The sequence below is a fragment of the Elephas maximus genome, chromosome 25 (genome assembly GCF_024166365.1).
Source record: "Elephas maximus indicus isolate mEleMax1 chromosome 25, mEleMax1 primary haplotype, whole genome shotgun sequence".
In the NCBI taxonomy this organism is placed as follows: domain Eukaryota; kingdom Metazoa; phylum Chordata; class Mammalia; order Proboscidea; family Elephantidae; genus Elephas; species Elephas maximus.
In genome coordinates, this window is record NC_064843.1 from 61306131 (window position 1) to 61329985 (window position 23855).

General features: G+C 42.7%; 1 protein-coding gene across 3 annotated transcripts in view; it reads left to right on the forward strand.

The window, feature by feature from the left end:
• CFAP61 (cilia and flagella associated protein 61) overlaps positions 1-23855 on the forward strand; it is a 419682-nt gene that overhangs the window by 174211 nt on the left and 221616 nt on the right. For all 3 annotated transcript variants that reach the window (XM_049868785.1, XM_049868786.1, XM_049868787.1), the window contains 3 exons: positions 2310-2387; positions 7621-7827; positions 10817-10951. In XM_049868785.1, coding sequence (XP_049724742.1) covers positions 2310-2387; positions 7621-7827; positions 10817-10951 — 420 coding nt within the window. The remainder of the gene's footprint in view (positions 1-2309; positions 2388-7620; positions 7828-10816; positions 10952-23855) is intronic.

Below are 23855 nucleotides of genomic sequence, written 5' to 3' on the forward strand. Positions count from 1 at the left end.
TGGAGCCTCAGTGTGTATCAAGGCAGAGGTACCAAACCTCCCACTAGTCATCACATCGGTTACCACCATGCACTCCACAATAACAAAAAAGAAAGAAAACCCACAATGAAGTATCACTGCTCACCTATCAGAATGGCTAAAATAAAAAGTGACACCATCAAATGCTGGCAGGGATGCAGAGATATGGAGTCACTCACATGTTGCTGGTGGGAATATAGAATGGTACAGTCACTCTGGAAAACCTTTTGGCTCTTTTTTGAAAACTAAATATACAAATACCATATGACTCAAAACTGCACTCCTTGGCACCTATCCCAGAGAATTGAAAACGTGTACACAAATGTTCATAAAACTGGAATCAGTCCAGATGTCTTTCCACAGGTGAATGGTTAAAAAAACTGTGGCATATCCATACCATGGAATACTCTGTGGCAATACAAAGGAATGAACTAGTGGTATACACAACAACTTAGGTAAATCTTCAGAGAATTAAACTCAGTGAAAAAAATTCAGTCCCCAAAAGTTACATACTGCGTGATTCCATTTGTATGACATTTTTGAAATGACAAAATTTTAGAAATGGAGAACAAATTAGTCATTGCCAGGGGTTAAAGAAGGGGAGGGGAAGAGCGAGAGGGAGGTGGATGTCTAACAGGGCAACACGGGATCCTTGCAGTGTTGGGACTGTTCAGTGTCATGACCATGGTAGTGGATACATGAACCTACACGTGTGATAAAATTATGTAGAACTTAATATACGTACACAAATGGGTATAAGTAAAGCTAAAGAAATCTAGTATCTGTGGATTGTATCAGTGCTAATATCTTGGTTGTTGTGATTTTGCAAAATGTCACCACTAGGAGAAACTGGGCAAAGTAAACAAGGGATCTTCTGTATTATTTCTTACAACTGCCTGTGAATCTACATTATCGCCATAACAGTTTCCATTAAAAAAAAAAGAAAAATCCAATTTCCATGAAGAATATATTTCCTTGATAAGGCAGTGAAAATTGTTAACTTCATTACATCTCAACCCTTGAGTACATGTATTTTTAATATTCTGTGTAAGAAAATAAAAAGTATGCATAAAGCACTTCTGCCACACACTGAAGTATGTTGGTTGTCTCAAAAAAAAAAAAAAAAAAAACTGCGATTTTTTGAGTTGTGTGCTGAACTAGCCACTTTTTTCGTGGAACACCATTTTTACTTAAAGTAACATGCAAAATGTGGCTGACTGTTCAACTTGGGTAGTTGGCATATTCTTAAAAAGGTATGGAGTGACCTGTCACTCCAAGAAAACATCTGTTCCCTATGATAAAAATCCAAGCTTTCAAGAAAAAAAGTTAGAATTTTGGAAAACTGGTTTTGTCATCATGACCTCGATGACTTGACTGATGGTGATATTAATGAATATGTTCTTTGATATTGTATAATGAAATAGGTCAGCGTTTGGAAAGCCTTAATAACTCACTGATCCAATATTTTCCAGATGAACAATGATGTTACAAAAGCATGCATAGGTAAAAAGATCCATTCAAGATGCAAGATAGACCAATGGATTTGAATATAATAAAGTGCATAGTGTTCATTGATACAGTTTTGGATTTCACACTGCAACTAATTTTTAAAACACTACTACCTGCTGAGTTTTGGTAGAGTATCAAAGAAGAATATCCGTAATTATCTGAAAAAAATTATTTAAATTCTTTCTCTTTTCCAACCACATCTTTGGGAAGACAGATTTTATTCATATATTTCAACCAAAACAACATATTGCAACAGATTGAATGCAGAAGCAGATTTGGTTTTTTCTATAAAGCCAGACATTGAAAAGAATTGCAAAAAATAAGACAGTTCCACTCCTCTCTCTAGATATTTTTTTTAATTAGAGTTAGTTTTTCACTAAAATAAAATATATTATTCATTAAAATATATTATTTGGTATAAAGGGGTCCTGAGACCCCATCATTTGACAACCACCAATATAGTCAAAGGACTAGGGTTTGAATCATAGACCTATCCCTTACCACTTGAATATCTTAGGCAAATTACTCAGCCTCACAAGCCTGCTTTCTTATTTATGAAATAGAGATAATAATAATAGTTCTTACCTCATAGGGTTGGTGTGAGGATTAAATGAACACAGGGAGAACACTTAAAACCTGCCCCATAGTAAGTGTTTGATAGACGTTGGCTCTAACTGTCATTATCATGACGTGATCATGGTTAAAATCCATTACTGACTGTTTATAAAAACATCAGCAGTGATGTTTTTAAGAGTCTTAAAACGTGTGCTTATCTTTTTCAGGAAGGAACACCAATGCAGGCATTTGTAGCCGAAGTTGCAGAACAAATAGTTGGCATTGCAGTGATAAGAAATGAAATGGTAAACTGTGAAATGGATATTTAATTTATTTTTTATTTCAGTGGGTGTCTTATTTATTTTTGGTGGCAATATACACAAGCAAACATACATCCAATCACAATTTCTACATGCACAGTTCAATAACATTGGTTACACACTTCACATTGTGTCACCATCCTCACTGTCTTTAACCCCCGTATTGTTTCATCATCATTCATTCAGGCTCTCTGTTTCCTACGGTTCTCACCTGTGCATTAGGTTAATTGCTGTCACTTTAAACTCATATGGTTAATTCTTTATCAGAGCTCTGTGCTCAAGGCAAACATCCTTTATTAATTGGGCTGAACTGTTGTTTAGTTTAACAATGACTTTATGGGATACTTTTGGTTCAAGGTTTAAAGATTATTTCCAGGCATTAGATTCAGGGGTTCCCCCAGCCTCAGTGGATCCAGAAAGTCTGTTTTCCATATTAGTTTTAAATTCTGTTCCATGCTTTTCTTCCTTTTGATCAGGATCTATCTGTTGGGTACTTGATCAAAATGCTCAGTGATAGTAGCCGGCACCATTCATTTCTTCTGGGCTCACGGCAATGGAGGTCAGTAGTTTATGGAGGCAACTAAGCATGAGTCCATTTCCTTCTCGGATTCCTGGGTCTCATTCTTCCTCTGCTGTTCCAGGTGACTAGAGACCAATTGTTGTACCTTGGGTGACTGCTTGCTAGCTTTTAAGACCCCAGGCACTGCTCACTAAACTAGAATGTAGAACAGAGACTCTAAAAACAACATTGGGCTAATTAATGTAATAGACCCGCAAAGCCATGACCCTGAACCTTTGAACCAAGAAAACTAATCTCATGAAGTATTTAGTTGTACCTAAGCAGTATCAACAGGCACACCATTTTTTTTTGTTGGGGCGGGGGGGCTGCTGTTGTGGTTGTGAAATTACATAAAATGCTTTATTTGCATTTTCACCTTTTTTTTCCCCTCCTTGTGTACAGCTTAATAGTAACAGTTGTGTTAGTCTGGTTGTGTCACCATTGCCCTTAGCTGCCAATTTTCCCGTCATCATAGACAAAAATTCACTACTTCCCAGTGAGTGATTTCTTCTTTCCCTCTCTCCTGCCCCTCCCCTGGTAACCACTAGTAACCACTGGTCTCTATATAATGACCTATTCTTGTTATTTCATAAGTGAGACCATATAATAACTGTTCTTTTATGATTGACTTATTTTGCTCAGCATAATGTCTTTGAGAGTCATCCATGTTGTAGCATGGACCAGGGCTTCATTTTTCTTTAAGGCTAAGTAGTAGCCGTTATATGCGTGTACCACATTTTGTTTATCCATCTGTTGAAGAGCATTTGGGTTGTTTCCACCTTTTTGCTGTTGTGAATATTACTGCAGTGGACATCGGAGTACATATGTCTGTTCGTGTCATTAGTTTTAGATCCCTAGGGTATATATCTAGATGCAGAATTGCTGGGTCATACCTATTTTTACATTTTTGAGGAATGACTATACTGTTTTCCACAAAAGCTGTTGCTGTTTTACGTTCCCACCAGCAGTGTAAGATAAGTGTTCCCAGTCTCCCTGCATTCTCCTCAACATTTGTTTTGTTTTTTTGATTAATACCATTTCAGCAGGGGTGAGGTGGTATCTCATTGTAGTTTTGATTTGCATCTCTCAAATGACAATGAGCATCTTTTCATGTGTTTGTTGGCCACTTGAATATCCTCTTTGGTGAAGTGTCTGCTCATGTCCTTTGCTCATTTTTTAAATTGGGTTATTTGTCTTTTTGTTGTTAAGTTTTTGTGAGATTAATGGCTTCTTTGTTCCTCTTTACCTTCTTTGGTGAGTTCTTTTTAAATATAGGTTTTCTTTTCCTGTTGTTATTGTTGTTGTTTTTGTGTTTGCTGAGTCTTTCTGTTTCCCTTCTTTATTTTGATGAATAGGTTTCTTTACTTTCTTTGTGGATACCATGAGGGTTACATTTAATATCTTACATTTAAAACATCCTGTTACATTTTAAAACTGCCTTAACTTCCGTTCATAGTGACCCTATAGGACAGAGTAGAACTGCCCCACAGAGTTTCCAAGGAGAGCCTGGTGGATTCCAACTGCCGACCTTTTGGTTAGTGGCTGTAGCATTTAACCACTATGCCACTAGGGTTTCCTTAGCTTCCTTAACATACGTAAATTCTATATCTATGTTAATCATCCTCCCTTTTATTTTGATGTTGTCATCAATCGCATTCTTTCTATCTTGGTTTCCCTGTAATCTAAGTTTAAATTTATTTTGATGATATATATATTTAGTGCCTATTCCCTCCTTTTCTTTGTCCTTCCCTATAATTTTGTCATTGTAAAGCATGAAGTACATGCCCTTTGTATTTACCAACCGAAAGTATCTTATGTCTGATTTTTATCTTGTCAGTGATTTCCTTTTAATGGGGTCCCTCCCACCTTCTCCCTCACCCCCATATGTATCAATTCAGGTGGCCGTTAAGTGTTGTTACTTTTCTTTCTGGAAGACTCCCTTCAGTATTTCTTGAAGGGCTGGTCTGGTGGTAACAAATGTCCTTAATTTTTGTTTATCTGGGAATGTCACCCTTGTTTTTGAATGATGATTTTGCTGGCTATATTATCCTTGGCTAATGATTCTTTTCTTTCAGCACTTTAAGTATGTTGTCCCATTGCATTCTTGTTTGCATGGTTTATGTAGAGAAGTGGGCAGTTAATCTTATTGGAGGCCCCTTGTATGTGACTTATCTCTTTTCTCATGCTGCTCTCAAAAATTTTCCCTTTGTCCTTTGTTCTCAACAGTTTGATTATAATGTGTCTCAGTGAGTTTCTTTTAGACTTTATCCTGTATAGAGTTCATTGTGCTTCTTGGATGGGAAAACTCCCATTTGTCATGATGTTTGGGAAGTTTTGTGCTATTATTTGTTCAAAGACTCTTTCTGGGCCTATCTCCCTCTCTTCTTCTGGAACTCCCATAATGTGTAAATTATTCCTCTTAATAGTGTCCCACATATCCCTTAAAAACCAAAAATCCAGTGCTGTTGAGTCGACTCCAACTCATAGCAACCCTGTAGGACAGGGTAGAACTGCCCCACAGAGGTTCCAAGGAGCGCCTGGTGGATTCGAACTGCCGACCCTTTGGTTAGCAGCTGTAGCACTTAACCACTACACCACCAGGGTTTCCACATATCCCTTAGGATTTGTTTTTCTTCATTCTTTTTTCTGTTTGCTTTCAGACTGAGCAACTCAAAGACCCTGTGTTTGAGTTTGCTCATCCTCCCTTCTGTCATTTCACTTCCATTCCTGTGCCTTCCATGGTTTTCTTCATTTTGTTGTTTTACATTAAAGCTTTAGTATTTCTAATTTTTTTTAATTGTACTTTAGGTGAAGGTTTACAGAACAAGCTAGCTTCTCATTAAACAGTTAATACACATATTGTTTTATGACATTGGTTAACAACTCCATGACATGTCAACGCTCTTCCTTCTCGAAGTTGGGTTTCCTATTACCAGCTTTCCTGTCCTCTCCTGCCTTCTAGTCCTTGCCCCTGGGCTGGTGTGCCCCTGTAGTCTCGTTTTGTTTTATGGGCCTGTCTAATCTTTGGCTAAAGGGTGAACCTCAGGTGTGACTACATTACTGGGCTAAAAGGGTATCCAGAGGCCATACTCTTGGAGTTTCTCCAGCCTCTGTCAGGCCAGTAAGTCTGGCCTTTTTTTGTGAGTTAGAATTTTATTCTACATTTTTCTCCACCTGTGTCCAGGACCCTCTATTGCGATCCCAGTCTGTGGTGGTAGCCGGGCACCATTTAGCTGTACTGGACTCAGTCTGCTAGAGACAGTGGTAGTTGAGGTTTACTAGTTGTTTGGACTAATCTTTCCCTTATGTTTTTAGTTTTCTTCATTCTTCCTTGCTCTGAAATGGGTGAGACCAGTGGAGTATCTTAGATGGCTGCTCACAGGCTTTTAAGACCCCAGACACTACTCACCAAAGTACAATGGAGAACATTTTCTTTATAAACTATATTATGCCAGTTGAGCTAGATGTTCCCCTAGACCATGGTCCCCACAGCCCTCAGCCCAGGAATTTGGTCCCTCTGGGAGTCTGGATGTGCTTATGGAGCTTCCATAACCTTGCCTTGGACAAGTTCTGCTGGCTTCCCCAGTATTGTGTACTGCTGTTTTCCCTTTTTAGATTTCTCTCTCTTTACTGAATTTTTGTGGTATTGTTTTCCTGATTTCCTTTAGGTCTTTTTCTGTGTTTCCCTATGTTTCTTTGAGCATTGCTAGTGTTAATGTTTTGAAACCTTTGTTGAGTAACTCCATTATTTGTTCTTTCTCAGGGACTATTTCTGACCCCTCGTTTCATTCATTTGTGTCATCCTTTCCTGTCTCTTCATATGTTTTTGTCTATAGGACATTAAGATTTATTTATTTATTCTCTAATAGATCAGGAGGTTAGCTTCTTCTCCTTTTCTTTAGATTGCTCTTCTTGCTCCTCGTCTCTTTCAAGGATTCACAGGATCCTCTGTCCTAGCTGAACTTATAACCAGGACAGCTTCCTTAAGTGCCTTGGCCTGCACTACTTCATCCTCACCTCTCTGGGTTCAGGTGCTTCTAGTGCTGGGGGAGGCTGTGTGTGGTTGTCATGTCAGGCTTGGGTGGGGGTGTCAGAGGTGCTGGGCCAGCCAGCTAGTAAGGTGCCAGCCTGGGAGCACAGCCTAGGGTGCTGCACTGGTCTAGGGGTATGACCTTGTGCCTGGTGCGGGTCCAGGGGCATGTCAGGTGCTGCGACAGGCAGGCAGGGCCGTGGGTGCTGCACTGGTCTGGGGGTGGGGTGCCACGGTTTCAGCCTGGGTTTGGTGGTCCCATTGTGAGTGTTACACATGCTGGGTCAGTGCGTTGATGCACTGATGCTCACCCGCCTGACAGCGGGAAAGAAATACTGTCTTCCCACCTGGTCAATAGGAAGAACTTAAGGCTCCTTAAGCCGCGGCTTAAGGGACAAGTTCAAAAGATGTTTAGCTGCCCTCCAAAGACAAGCCATCAGAGCAAGTAACTTTCAGAAAATGTAATTTTTAATTTTTAAAAAAATTAACGGTGAAAAACGAGGTGGTAAATACCAGGAGAGAACGCATTTCTTACTATTGTACTTAAAGTAATTTTTGAAAGAGATTTATTATAAAATACATACAATTTGTTTAAAACATTCTTCAATATCCCCCTCCATCTTTTTTAGGATATTGAGTACATAAGGTCCCATTATAATATTGAAGATTTCATCTACTTTGGTCACCACCAGCGCGAGGAACATGGGCACTTATATCACTTTGCCCTGAACCCCATTTTCCGGCACTACACCAAATTTTTTCTGAAGGAGATTCTTCGTTTAGGCTTCAAGTCCTGTCTCTACTACCCTGTCTACTCGCACTGTAGGACCGGCAAGGTAAAGGTTTGTGACTTGCAGGATCTTCCACCACGAGGGCTCGCAGGGTGCTTCTGCAGGGGCTGTGCTTCATCCATTCCTCCCCCGGTGTTTTCCTTATCACATGGATCTGTATCCCAAATGGCCATGTTGAGTGTAGCCCTTTTCTTATACTGCAGTGAAATTCCAGAAGGCTTTGAATTTCTGAAACAATCACAGCAAATGTAAAGAGGAGCACAGTTTGCTGGTTTTTCTATATTGACATAACAGGGACTGAAAACTATGCAAAAATGTTCTAAGAGGCATGGAAATAAAATTATTATTTCTTATGGTGTATTAGTGCAATTCCAATGCCAAAAGGATCCTATCATGTTCTTTCACACAAAGAACATTTTATTAATGAATCCATAAAATAAATTAATCCTCTTCAAAAAAAGTTTGCTTTCACAACATTCCAGACGAGCACTATCCAAAAACCAAACCCATTGCCATCTAGTCAATTCCAACTCATAGTGACCCTGTATGACTGAGTAGAACTGCCGCATAGGGTTTCCAAGGAGTGGCTGGTGGATTCGAACTGCCGACCTTTTGGTTAGGAGCCAAGCTTTAACCACCATGCCACCAGGGCTCCATAAGCACTGTAACCGAAAATGATGGAGATATATGATACCAATGTAACCTTTATGTAGTGAGTACCTACATACCCAACCCAGTGCCCATCGATTCGATTCCGACTCATAGCGACCCTATAGGACAGAGTGGAACTGCCCCCATAGAGTTTCCAAGGAGCGCCTGGCAGATTCAAACTGCCGACCCTTTGGTTAGCAGCCGTAGCACTTAACCACTACGCCACCAGGGTTTTCAAGTACCTACATTGCTCCGTATAATACCTCTTATACTTATGTGGAGTAATAATTTGCAATGAACACATATATAATGTGTGTACATTATATATATGTACTCACACAAACAGCAAGTTCTTCACTTTGCTCCCACATGGTTTCATTTCCTTTATAGCACCTTTTACTACCTAATATTATATATTTTGCCATGAAGGCAGAGGTTCCTGTCTGCCTTGTTCACAGCTGTATTCCCGATGCCTAGAACAGCTGCTGACAGCACTAGTCATCTACTCTGTGCAGACTCAAGGGCCAGTGGGGCCCAACCACTAGACTGGGCAGAAGACATCCCATCCCATCACATCCCATTCATAGCCTAAAGCTTGCTCATGTTCTGCCCAGATTCTTTGACGTTGTCACATTTCTCCTTAGTTACTATAAGTGAGCAAGATAGATTTCAGAATAACCTTATTTATTCAACTCAAAAACCATTTAAAGTGTATTTAGTGCATACATGTAATAGTAATTTTGCCAATGTAGCCTACTTAACAAAAGCCTTCTCAAGAAGTACAGGGGAATAGGGAGGAAAGAAGAAGAAACTTGGAAAAAGTTTTTGGTGAGACATGGAATCTCCATAGTGACTGTTTTTTCCTATCGATCTGCAGCATGTTAGCCATGCAAAAGCCCTAGATCTCAGGGCCACGGGAGGTAACAGTTTTGCTGGAAAATCTCAGCCCTGCAAAATTTCCTTTTGCTTTGCATTTGGCCAAATAACAATTTTGTGACCTTCATGTTGGGATATTAAATTCTTTATTTTTATTCATAATGTTGCTTGAACGTGCTGGTGTGGTAGAAGCTCTATTTGTATCCATAATACAAATGATGTCTCGGGCATCCCATTGACTCTTTAGATATTTACCTCAATGGGATACAATTAGGAATACCCTATGAACTATTATGTATAGGACATAGAAACATATTTGGCAGTAGATTTCTTCTTAGTTTGCACCTTCTGTTCTTTTACACATGTATGTTTAAACAAATATAAAAAGAAGTACCAGATAACTTGGGCAAGAATCTCCAACTTCTGCCATAAACCCCCAGATGACTACAGTTAAAGTGAGCAATGGCTTGTATTGAGAAACCTCCCAGGCATAAAAACAGGGCTCTGAACGGGGATACCTGGGTTCTGTTTTTCAGTTTGTAAAATCAGAGTATGAAGTACAATGGTGAAGGGTTTTAGAAATCCCTTTTAGAAGCTCTTAGAAATGCCTGGAGCTATTTTCAGAACGTCAAATAAGTCACATATAAACTATCTTATTTATTAAATGCATCTAGAGTTCTGTTTTACTTTCTTTGCTAAAATTCAATAAAATGTATCTTTAAAAGTTTGGATTTCGCTATTTAACTTTTGAGGTTTAAATGGCTGCAATACTTTCCAGTTGGTTTCGCCAAAACCCTAAGATTTTATAAACATAAAGGAAATAAAGATCAGCATGTTCAGTTTTAATAATGGAGTAAAATTAATATTTAAAGCATCTTCCTACGATATGGTTTATCATAGTCCATTTCAAAAAGGATGAATTCTGCTCATAATTTATTGTTAATATAAGTCAAAGTAAAATGATCCAGCCCCCCCCCCCCACGCACACACACTCTCGAGTTTTATCCTTTTATTTTAAAGCACTTGTTTTACTGACAAATGTCCAGTTGAAGTTGCTGTGAGTGACTTTCACAAACAGGAGGATTTTCACATGCGCACTAGGTCGACGTGCCTTCTTAAAGCAGTGCGTGCAAGGCAGGCAGAGGTTAACAGGACGCAGATAGCACAGCTTAATGGGGTCAAATCAAGCTGATTCATGATCACTATGGAGAAGAATATCCTCCTGGGGAAAATACTTGTACTGAAAAATCCCATAAACCAAACCACTTGTTTATCTGCCATTCCCACAGAGATAGTAATGTAATTACTCTCGTAATTATCTTCATTAGTGTCAGGCATTATCTGCAATTCATTCCTCTGCTCCAAGAGTGTGTTTGTTTATTTGCTGATTTTTTTCCTCTCCTATTTGGCCGTGTTAAGGATTTTGTATTTGTGAAGCCGCACGCAGACATCTGTGTTCTGCTGCTCTGACATTCTCTCCCCTAAAATATAGCTTGCTGTCTTTCAGCTGCAGAGTCCCTACGCCCACTCCCTGACATCTGCCCTTCATTACTTGGTTCCCGTGCGACCACGACGACAGATTGTCTATCCTCTGGAAAAGCTTGGCATCAATGCTCCATCAAAGGAGGTCTCCAAGGATCTGGTGGGTAACGGGCGGCAGCAGGCAGGGAGGCGCGGTGCCAGCTCTCGCGGGCTTGGCAGATGGGGTGGCAGCACTGTCTTTGCGGAGCAGGCGGCTTCTTAATTAGGGAGCCTGGCTCATGCCCTCACAAGTGGTGCCCTGTGTGGGCTCCACGCGGCCCTCTCCCTCAAATGGTTATTTCAAGCCTGAAAACAGTGGCCACATGACCCCACGGTGATACCATGGACATGACACTGCGTGTGGCTATTGTGTCCCCGGACAGACAGCCTAGAGTCAAGCTCCAGGCGAGCCTATTTTTGACTTCTGTCCCTTTCCTCAAAAGCAGATCCCCACTTTGAATGGGTGTTTTGCTTCCAAGGCAGTCAGTGGTCATTCGCTCTTTGGGCATAACTGACAGGGAAAGTAGAGCTGACTGCATTGGGGGTGTTTAGGTTCAGAGTCCCGAGCTGGGTTTGTTGAATGCCTCTGCGGGGAGTTGGGGTGATTAACAGGAGCACATTACCTGCCCTGGGATGACAGGGGTTTCTGGCCTTAAAGTGAACGGCTTGGCCACTCTTATAACTGAACAGGAAAAGGAACTGCAACAGAACCCAGGTCTCATTTTAAATGAGAATTCACATGTATGTGGTCACACAGTCATCTTCAGGAACTTTTCTTGAGAGCATAATTTTGTCAAGGTGACTTATATATGGGCTTGTAGTTTTGTATGCACTTCCACTTAAATCAGCTAAAAAGGAATAAACAAAAAGCGACCCCTCCGTGGGCCAACACCTGTCCCTTGTGAGAAGAAGGAAGGGAAGTGGGAAGTCTGAAGTCTCCAGGCTTAGCCAGAAGGCTCTCCTCAGAGGCGAAGCCTTCCTGATAGACAGCTCCCGACCCCTTCACCTGCAGGGGGCGCCTCACTCCACGGTGCCAGCCAGCCCCCATTTTACAGACAGGGCCCTGAGGAGGTGGCCGCCACCCAGGCCCCACTTAGAGGTGGCCCTCACTTTAGTAGAGGCTGCTTTAAGTCCTAAATTTCTTTTTTTTTAAAAAAAAAAAGAAAAGATAAGTTTGTATTTCTTTTTCTAATAAGTTGTAAATTTTTATTTGAGTACAGACTGAACACACATAACAGTTCTCTTCTACCCCCTAACTCTTTATTATGGAAAATGTCGATCATACAAAAGCAGAGATAATCAGGGCTTCTCAATCCGGTTGTGGTAAGGGATCATTTTCTTTTTTTTTTTAATGTACAGTCTGACACAGGTAAAAAGTAAATTACTTAAAAAAAAAAAGAGAGATTAAAAAACAAACCAAAATTTAAGCTCAATTAGTTTATTATTGGATTTAACAGCATGGAGTTACACTGTCAGATTGCTGTAAAACTTCTCAATGTTTCTCTCCATTTCTGTACTTACGTCTGCATGGACCAGTAATAGCTGGCTGATGGGCACCTTTCCCAGGTCACACCTGAGTGGCACTGAAACTGCCCTATACACTCAGCACCCGGCTTCAACAATCCTTAACTCATGGCCAGTTGTGGTTCTTCTATACCCCACCTGCTTTCCCTTCCACCCGTGAAGTAAATCCCAGATAGACTTCGTTTCATCTGTAGATGACAGGTATATTCTTAAGTAGCAGCTACCACAGCATTGCAGCTAAGCTCTGTCCGCTCTGGAGATAAGAGCTGCCTGAGCCCCCCTGGAGGGCCCTTGGGAGGGGCCAACAGGTGGTCTGTTTGAGCAGAGCTCCTGGGAATGGACTCCTCCTTTGGAATGAGAGTCAGGACCCACAAGTTTAGTGCAAAGGCAGGGTCGGCGCCTTGGTGTCAGAGGGGTGGCTGTGTTCTGTATCTGTTACTGAGCACAGCTTACATAGCTGGCTCGAGGAGAAGGGGCTTCAGGTAAATGTACATGCTATGCTCGGGCAGTGTTCTGCAGCTGCCCTAACAGACCAGGGTAAGGATGAGAGATGCCGTCCTTTTGTGGCCACTGCTGAGGCACCTACAAGTACAGATGGGCCGCACACCTGGGCCAGGAGAAGCCCTACACGTCAGTGGTTACATGTGCCTGGGCTGTCTTCGGCTAGGGAGCTGAGTGGAGGAGTCCAGCAGCTGTCCCACGGATATCAAGAACACTGATTTTCCGAGCATTCAGGAGACCCCTCCCCTGAGAATTTCAGGAGTTGGGGGACTTTGAGGTGAGCTGGAGCTCCAGGTAGAAAGAAGGCCAGAGAAAACATTTTATTTAATTAAAATGGGCCTAACCTTACTGCCGAGATTGGTATGATTTGAAATCATGGCTCACATTTAGTAATCTTTTCAACGGCCATCTCCACCTGCCATGTCCCACCAGAGCCCTGGCTTGTTCAAGCTGAGGCACAGGGTGGGTTGTTTGAATCTGGACTCAGGAAGGCCACCACTCTACAGACAAGTGGGAAAACGGTAAGGGTGGTGTTGTTACCTGCTGCATTGCACTGTTTTATTTACACCTTCTCCTCACTTATCTAATATCTCATCATCTGACATTTCGCATTTACAACAATAGTAAAAAAACCTATCATCTGAGCGTTTTGTGCATTAACGATGTACATCTGGCAGTAATGAATACCAACGTGTGAGGCGAGAGTACTGCTGGCTTTGATGGGTAAGGTGATGTGTCAGCTTGACTGGGCCATGATTCTGAGTGGTTTGGCAGTTATGTAATGATGTAATTTGGCAATTATGGAATGCCGTAATCCAGCAGTTATGTAATGATGTATCATTCCCCATTTTGTGATCTGATGTTCTCATCCTCCATTTTCAATAACACCGATTTTGCATAACAACCTGGTCTTTGGAATCTAACCATGTCAATAAGGGAGGGGTGGATATATTGGTACTGGTGAATTCTGACCTTAAAGAAGCACTTTTACTGCTATTTACTGTACTCATTCTTGAAAATGAGTTTAGTTTTAATGGTTTTAGTAAAGATTTAGTAAAAATTTTGTAAATCTTCAAAGCTTGATCAAGGATAAAATACTGAATTATATTACTTAAAATTATTTTTCTCTTTTTGACAATTTAAGATAGCTTTTTTTTTTTTAGTGTTTTAGACTATCTGAGATCAGGTGACCCAAATAGACTTTTTTAGGAGAAATTGCTGTCTGCATGTTTTCTTAGCAGAGTAAGTTGAACTGAACAAGGATGAGCAACTGTCATTACTGACTGACTTCAGTTTTCCCTTTAAATCTTACATCTCGCTCCCCAACCCAGTGCATTGCACTCTGTGTGGGCCCCTTGGCTTCCTCACTGCATCCCCACATTTCTCTCGCCAGCCACTAGCCTCTCTTACCTTTTATCCTGTTTAAACCATCTTAGAGAGACCATCCACCCCCTTGCTTTCACCTAGGAAGCCAGTCTTCAAAGGAACAAATCATGCCAGGCATGAGTAATGGGATAGAAAGCTTTTCATCTCAGTGGGTTGCCAATTTGAATCTGGCGCAAGCCAGCAGTGATTGAAATTCATCACTGCATGGCAGAAAATATGCCCCCATTCCAAGGCCCTGGTAGCCTCTGCCTGGGTTGAATGATAGGTATCCTGACCATGATACCTTCCCAATCATTTCTATTAACTGACAGCCTACCCCATATCAGGTCATAAGAGAGAATGTAGAAAAACACACTACATCACACATTACGTAAGTAGGCTCCAAAGGTTTATATCTTCACAACTGGTTTGAGTTCATGGATAAGAAAGAGGTTTTTTTCCTGACCAAGCCCATAATCCACATGGGATGTACCTGGATGATTCTCTTCCTAGCGTGAATGAGCCATCTCGGCCTGTGCACTTACATTCTGTGCGTTATTCTGATAAAGACTTTTATAGAACGAATAGGCACAGCCTGCCTACATGAATTCTACGATCGAGCGCAACACTTAAAGTTTGGCCAAATTGATTGAATGGCCATTTTAATTAAACACCCTGGAGCAAGTTGATCCATGCTTGCTTTGGGGGTGGTTCTGTGTGCAAACCTGTCTTCTTTCCTTCCTGCCTTCCTACAGGGGTTCAGAGATGACGATGACACTGTCTCTGCCCTCAAGGAGCTTCCGGTCTAGTGTCAGTATTAACGTGGGACCGATTTATTAAGCTTATTAAACCAGGGATGGAGGAGGGGCCAGTGCTGGCTGCCCAGATAGCAGGAGCCCAGTCTCAGGAGAAAACTTACCCACGGTGTCGTTAGACCCTATTTGCAGAAATTGGGAAGGCAGAGTGTTTCTGTCCAAACTACCATTTCCATCCCAGCACTTGGATTTTAAATAATTATTTGTCCTATTTGTTGTTGCTATGGAGTCGATTCCAACTCATAGCAACCCCGTTTGTTATACTGAACTCTAGGAAATCTGCTTTGAATTTAAAAAACTCCTTCCCTTCATTTCAGTATTAATAGAGGATCCACAACGACCATTTCAGTCACTTTAGTTCATCTTGGTTTATGGTGTTTCTACGATTCAGTGTGAACTCATTTCTCTCTCTCACTTTTTGGGTTCAGGTTTTCTCAGGGCCAAACCAACCCGTCATCCTCCCCGATAAATCATACTTTCAGAGTGATCGACGTCTGTTGTTGTTTTGTGTGTGTGGTTATTTATTAGTGATGGCCTGTTTACGTCTTGACTAATGAATTCTTCCGAGACCTCCATTTGGATTCTGTGCACTTGGTTTCTTCGCATGTCCCCTTTGTTCTTCTACAAAGAAAAATGACGGTTTACTTACCCCACCCCCCCTTCTTAGAGTTAAGTGCTGGCCCGCTTTTTCCTGGTATGTGATCTCTCAGGAAGATGTCACTCACTGGCATTCAGTTGCCCTCTGAACTGCCCCTTTTCATCTCGGCTGTCCTTCCCCAGTCCAGCTGTAATTGCCATCTGACGGACTGTTACTGGAGACCGTTTCACGGGTACATCTGCCGTCCTAGGAAACTGCATTATTCTCCCAGCACCTGCTGGATTTTCCCCCGCTTAATTGTCTCCCAACCCCTTCCTTAACTTGGTAACTTTCCCTGTGTGTGGTTGAGACTTCCCTTGGTTGTGTGTGCGGTCAGCATCAGTTCTTCCGCATCTCCTCAGCAGAGGTTTCTAAAAAGGCAAACCCAGGTTTTTGAGCACCGTATATGAGTGATTATTATTAATGTGGCCATGGTAACATTTTATTGAAATGAGATTAACCCACTTTAATTCACCACTGTGAATCAAGTTTGCTTTTTCAAACCACTTCTCAGCCATTCCCTACATGTTTACGCTACCTGTGGGGGGCATGCATTGAGTCCTATTTGTAGTGAACCCTTTGCTTTGAAATGCCTAGACAATTTATGTAAATTCCTTCATTAGAGGTTTGTTTGTTTTGTTTTAAAATAATATGGGTTCTGTGGTCATTTTTTCCCCAATTCTCTGAGCACTGTCTAACTTAGCATTATATGTGTGACATAAGTAAGTGTACGTCAGAATGATTATAAATCAGTAGTTTCTTACAACTGTTATAATCTTCCCTCTTAGGAACGTTACAGAGCAGTAGTAACTACAGCAGCCACAATAACCACAACTACTACTGCTGCTAGTGTGCACTGAGCGGCCAGATTATCTCATTTAACCCTCGCATCAGCACTTGTAAGGACTCACTGCTCTCGTCAGCCTCAGAGTCCCTGCGTGGTGCAAACAGTTAGGCACTCGACCACTAGCTGAAAGTTGATTTTTGGAACCCTCCCAGAGGCACCTTGTAAGGTCTGCTTCCAAAAGGTCACAGCCTTGAAAACCCTATGGAGCAATTCTACTCTGCACACATGGAGTTGCTACAAGTTGGAGTCAACTCAACAACAACTAACAGCAACAACAATTTATCATGCTCAAAGTTCCTGTGAGAAAATGGACTCGAAAGGGTAAATGATTTGTCTACATTGATAGAGCTTCCAACCCAGGCAGTTGGATGCAAAACTCATAACTATTATATACACTTTCTTACCTAAAACACTTAAGTACTGATATGACTTCATTATGAGAAAACCAAACCACAGAAACAGAAGATGGCTTGGCGTAGACATTTTTGGTCTTTGGCACCAGCTACTTAAACCAAAAGGTGGCCTATAGATAATTGTCTTTTCCCAGAGTGGTTTGGACTTTCCTCTGGGCTGAGTCATCCACTCTTAGGTCTGATACAGTGCCAGCCTGACCTGGCTGGGCTTGGAAGGGAAGGAGCACACATATGGAGCCAGGTTGGTATGCCGGGGTCTATTTTGGCAGTCAGCAGATCCAGGCTGTCTGCAGTTCTCTCTGTGTTGCATCAGCTTGATGTTACAAACCTTTGGAAATTACAGTGTTGGCTACTGCAACTGAGGGAGGAAGAAAAAAATCATGACCCCACATGTAAGCTGCGTGACACGTTTCCCAAGATCCAGTCCTATGTTGTGTGTGGTTTCACAGTGTTCCTAGAAAATGCTCCAGTACATGCCCATCGCCTGGGCGGCTGACCATCTGGGAGTCGCGGGTGGGGGATGGGAGTCAGTGACATGATCCACAAGCCCTGGAAGTTGTTTAGAAGTTGGGCTGGGATAGGGTGGCAAAATGAGGTCTTCGGAGTATGATCAGAGAATTGTGGCAAGTAAAATTACTTCTTAACATCTAAGTGTTGTCGCAAATCAGTCCTACATCTCCTCCTCATTTTCTAGAATAGGTTTTGTAGGACGACCTCCCTCTCCCCCTTGTTTTTACAGCTTGATTGAGATATAATTCATGTACCATCCAATTCGCCCATTTAAAGTGTACAATTCAATGGGTTTTAGCGTTATTATAGAGTTGTGCAACCATCACCACAATCTAATGTTAGAACATTTCATCATCCAGAAAAGAAATCCTGTGCCCATTAGCAGTTACCCCCTCCCCCGCCCCCATTGCCCTGGCCCGGGCAACTACTAATCTACGTCTATCTCTATGGATTTGCCTCTTCTGGCAAATTTATATTTCGTATAAATGGACTCATACAGTATTTTGCATCCGGCTTTTTTCACTTCGCATAATGTTTGCAAGGTTCATCTGTGTTGTAGCGAGTATCAGTGTGTCATTTTTTTATTGCTGAGTAGTATTCTGTTGGTATCCCTGGGTGGTGCAAATGGTTGCTGCACTCAGCTGTTGATGGAAAGATTGGAGGTTTGAGTCCACCTGGAGATGCCTCGGAAGAAAGGCCTAGTGATTCACTACCAAAAACTCAGCCACTGAAAACCCTGTGAATCACAGCTCTACCCAGACACACAGGGGGTCGCCGTGAGTTGGAATCGACTCCAGAGCGACTGGTAGTAATCCACTGTATGGATATAAAAAAAAAAAAATTTTTTTTTTTTATATCATATAAATAGCACATTTTATTTACCAATTCATCAGCTGATGAGTATTTGGGTTGTTTCCCTTTGTTGGCTATTGTGACTAATAATGTTATAAACATTTATGTACAGGTTTTTTGTGGATGTGTATTTTCATTTCTCTTGGGTCTATACCTAGGAATGGCATTTCCGGGTCATATGGTAACGCTCTCTATGTCAACGTTTTGAGGAACTGCCAAGCTTTCCCACAGCAGAGCACCCTTTTCCACCCTCCGCCTTAGATCAGAGCCAGCACTCCGGCCAGGAAATGTGAGGTGCTGGTCGACAGCATGTGCCATAGGTGGTGGGGGTGGCCTCTATTCTTCCAGTTTCAGGAGCAGGCTTGCCCACCGCTCCGGAAGCTTGGTCCCCATATTCCACAGCTCACCACTCCTGCAAGCTGGCCTTCAGTGCTTCTGAACGCGGAGACTTTTCCGAAGTAAAACCCGCTCTTCTCCGCGCTGCTTCGCCCCCGCCCCCCAGCTCCCCCACCCGCTGTGGCCCCGCGAGCACCCGCACCCGCCGCGAGCACGCGCACCCGCACCCGCCGCGGGCACACCGTGTACAAGGAGGGCGGCAGAGCAGTCAAACACAGGCCCTTCTGGTTTCTAAGCAGCCAGCACGTCCTTTGTCTAGTCCACCTTCAGTAGTGTTAGCGCCTTTAGAAAGAGCCGCCACAGCTCCCAACAGGAAATAAAACCCTGAGTCTTCCTGGATGCTGATGGGTTCTTGCCATAACCCTGTAGGAGGAAAACTGCATTCCGTCCCCCGCAGAGCCAGGGTAATGAAAGCCACAGAGGTCCAGAAGTGCCTCCGGATGCGCCAGCTGCCTGCTGCAGGGTCTGGAAGGCACGACCGAGCGGCTCCAGTGGAACCCATGGGCCTGAGCTCCCGGCAGGAACTGGCCTCTCCAGCCAAGTGGCTTCCTCAGATCCGCCTTCAGGGAGGACAGCCATGTCAGCCAGCACGAGGCGCTTGGCTTTGTGTGTTTTAAAGTAGCTGGGGATGGAAAATGATGAAGCAGACCCTTAGAGCTGCAGATGCTGAGTAGGGAAGTTATATCTTTCTGCCCTGATTAAAAAAAATATGCCATTACAATAGCAGTGCACATTTATGGCAGAAGACTTGGGAAAAAACAACAAAGAAGGGAATCAGTAAAACCTGCCATCTATCTATAGATAACCTTGGTTAATATTTTGGTATTTTTACTTCTAGATTATTTTCTGTGAAAAGTATGCAAATTAATGAGGTCATAATGTTCATAGTGTTTTGAAATGTGCTTAGTATACTATGGATACCTTTATGTGTTATTACATATGCTAAAATGTCTTTTTAACGGCTGCACAGTGCTCCTGTGACCCACCAGCCCTCGTCGCTGCTGAGTGCTTTCTCTGTGCCAGACCCTGTGTCATGTGTCCTCCTGGGTTCTCTCCATCAGCCCTCACGGAAGCCCACCTGTCTTTCCCTGTTTTCCAGCCTGGGAAGCTGAGGTGTGGAGAGCTGGAACGCAGTGAGCAGGACTTGCAGGGTAGCTGGGGAGCCTCTTGGTGTCTGTGTCCCTCAGCCCCATCAGCTTGGTGGGGCTGGGTTTCCCTGGAACCCCCACACACCTGGAACAGTCCTTTGACTTTTCCGGCCATTTTTAGGTAATGAAGGTTGTGCTTTAGTAGCTCTGGTGGCACAGTGGTTAAGAGCTCAGTGGCTGATCAAGAAGTTGGCAGTTCAAATCCACTAGCCGCTCCTTGAAAACCCTATGGGGCAGTTCTACTCTGTCCTGTAGGGTTGCTATGAGCCAGAATTGACTCAATGGCAAGGTTTTTTTTGTTTTTTGGTGTTGGGCCGCTTTAAATAACAAACCATGGTCTTTATCCCATCAGTTGTCTAATCTCTTAGAATGTGACAATCAAACTCAGTTTTCATTCAGAGGTTAGACTTCCTGTCTCTGCCCCCAACCCCGCCCCACGCTGCTGTGTGTGGGAACCTGCAGCTGGGGAAGGGCACTGGGGCTGCCTTTTTCTCCCTCTTTTTATTGAGCTTCTATTTACCTTCTATTGTTTAGCTTCTATTTCTGTTCCTTCTAAAGTTGGACCAGGTCAGGGAGGAGCGGCTGCAGGAGCAGGCAAGTTTGTGCTGGACTAATAGTGTCATAAGATGGCTCCATGCTCTGCTCAGCAGACTCCTCTCCTCACGGCACGTGTTTGGAGATTCCTGTCTCTCGGGCCCTCACATCCGTGTTCCCATAACACAAGCGATGCATACCTCCAGCTTGGAGACCTGAGTTCTGTTGACCCCTCAGGTGGGCCTGCTGGGAAGGACCCTTGGTAACAGTTCACGCCCACCCGGCTCATGGGCCCGTGCATGCAGACCACCTTCCCCTCAGCTAGTCCGGCACAGCTGGGCACCCATTGCATCCTACACAGGTACGTGACCACTACTGCAGGGGACTCGTGAAGCCCTGAAGGCCTCCCAAGCCCCTTTTTCTGTGAGTTGAGATGAAATCTAAAGAAAAATCCTCTCCTGTTGCCCATTCTCCCACCAGTGTTATATCCTCATGGTGAGTTAGGGGTTTATCATTTGACCAGTCCTTGCCCACCTTCTTTGGCGTGTTTACAGGGTGCTGTTTTGGAATGTAGCCTCAGATGTGTCACGTGTCATTAACTTCCCCAAGCTGCCAAGTTGTGGCTCTGGGACCAGAACCATCCGACTCTGGGCTTGTGACTCAGCACTGTTGTTTGATTAGCCAGTTCCCTAGTGTTGGTTATTTAAGTTTTTATTCAAAATTTTATCATTATAAACAATGCTCTTATTGTTTGTTTCTATTCATAGGGTTTTCTTTGGCTAATTTTCAGAAGTAGATCTCCAGGTCTTTCTTCCTGGTCTATCTTACTCTGGAAGTTTCACTGAAACCTGTCCACCCTGGGTGGCCCTGGGGGTATTTGAAATACTGGGGGCATATCTTCCAGCATCATGGCAACATGTAAGCCACCACAGCATGACAAACTGTTCTGTTACACATGAGGTCGCTGTGAATCAGAGCCAGCTAACAACAACTGTTGTTTGACACATTGGTGATGACTTCTTTTGAATAAATTCCTAGAAATGGCATTGCTAGGTCGAAGGTAAAGCTAACCCCAAATTACCATCTCTCTAATCAAAAAGCATAACGTTTTAGAATTTGAAAATGGAAGCTTGTGATTCCTAACTTTAAAAAGTTGATTGCTGTTTCCAGTTATGTCACTTTATCTGATCAGACTGTCAGCTTGCAGAGAACCCTCTTATTCATTGTCAGATATAGATTTTTTTTTATTGTGCTTTAGGTGAAATTTTACAGAGCAAATTAGTTTCTCATTAAACAGTTAATACACATACTGTTTTGTGACATTGGTTGTCAACCCCACTATGTGTCAACACTCTCACCGGCTTGACTTTGAGTTCCCTGTTTCTATTCGTCCGGTTTTCCTGTCTTGTCCTCCCTTCTCGTCTTAGCTTCTGGGCTGGTGTGCCCATTTAGTCTCATATACGTGAACTACGTGTGTGTTATTGTTTTTCTATAGGCCTGTCTAATCTTTGGCTGAAGGGTGAACTTCAGGAGTGACTTCAATCCTGACTTAAAAGGGTATCTTGGAGCCATACTCTCAGGGTTTCTCCAGTTTCTGTCAGACTAGTAAGATATAGATTTTCCAGACAGGTAATCAGCTTTGCAAGATGGTAGCATTCTTCCATTTTTTCTCTAACTCAACTGGATCTCTGCTTTGAGCTGCCATTCTACCTGATGGGATAAAAAGTAATCTTGATCAATTCCAGGTAAATTTAACCATTTAACATTTAAATTGGATCCAATAAGGAATTTTTTCTCTTATTATTTTATTTTGCGCCTTCTCCTCATTTATCGACTATCTTGTTATCCAACATTTTGCATGTTACAACAATAATAAAAAATCCACCATGCAACTATTTTGCACATTAACAACAGATGTCTGGCAGTAACAAACACCGAGGTATGAGGGAAGAGTAACACTGGCTTTGATGGTTAAGGTTATGTGTCATCTTGGCTGAGCCATGATTCTCAGTGGTTTGGCAGTTACGTAATGATGTAACTTGGCGGTTATGTAATGATGTAACTTGGCAGTTATGTAATGATGTAGTCATCCTCCATTTTGTGATATGATGTGGCCATCCTCCACTTTTGCATAACACTTTGCATTATGACCCAGTGAGGAGAGGGTATATTTTATTGTGTGCTTACGAGCTTGTGGAGTACCATGACATCTGAAGGGCTGGGAGGGGATCTGTCTGGTACTGGGGTAGCACCTGTTCTCAGTGGCATCCATTGGGTTGCAGAGCTCAGCTTGTCCTCAGTTTGCCCTTTATACAGGCATCCATGCCCTTACCAGTCCTCAATGCTTTCTGCAGGGGAATTCCCTCTTCTCAGTCTTGAGGCCTCTTTGATCAGCCAGCTCACACTTGCACACTCTCTGTATCTCTCTGTGTCTCTGTGCCTTCACCTTCCTCACTCCCTGTACCTCTCTGGGCTTTGGGAAGCTCATGAATCTGGCTCATTCCCTTGCTTGCCCTGATACCGCACTCGGCCATCTCACTCTACTCTTCCCAAGACCAGGTACCCAGGGCTGTTCCCAGGAGGCACAAGTCCCTTCTACTCTTACATTCTCCACTTTTATGGCCCTAACCAGAGAGGAGGGAACCATACTGGCATTTTTCTCTCTTGTTTTCTTCTGACTTTCCTCCTTCTTCCATCTTTGGGACAACTGACTCTTCTATCACCATGTGTTCTTATGAAATATGCCATTTGAAGCATCCGCTCTGACTTTTGGTACTCAGAAACCAAGCTTTTGAGACTCAAAAATTTTCTCACAACCTGTCATCTGCTTTGAAACGGAAAATCTGAGAACCGACTCGTTTCCTGTGGCCTCCTGTCTGAAGGCCTAATGTCCCCTGGCTGCTGCCTGAAGCATAGGGAAGGGTCACGAGCCGTAAGGACTTAGCAGGAATGAACTACGTCTGGTCGTGTAAATATAGTAGCCCCTACGAGGATGACGGTAGTAGACATGTGGGCTGCAGAGCACGGTGGCCCTCACGGGGCTGTCAGCTCCCTCTGGCCCATGGAGAAATGATGAAAACATGACTCTCTTCATCACAGTGTGATCTTAAGTCGACAGATGCACATTTTGTGAAGTATCGCAAGTGTAACTTACAGATCTTTTTGCTAAAAACTGTAGTGTCGTACTTTGTGCATAATAGCAAATAGGATATGATTTTAGAAGAAGGTATGAAAGATGAGGAAAAACAGCCAATGAGCAAGAGAGGTTTTACACTCAGATTGTGCTCAGGAGAGTTAAAATCTTCAACAATTTAGTAATTTTCATTAAGCACTCTGAGTTTGGTTATTACCATTTTGTATACACTCACCAAATCTAGAGGGAAAATGGAATTTGTGTTCATCGGGGACAAAGTATTCAATGGGTCTTGAAAAATGAAGTGACTTCTTACCTGGAGAGGTGTCTTTCCCAGTCTGGGCTGCCAT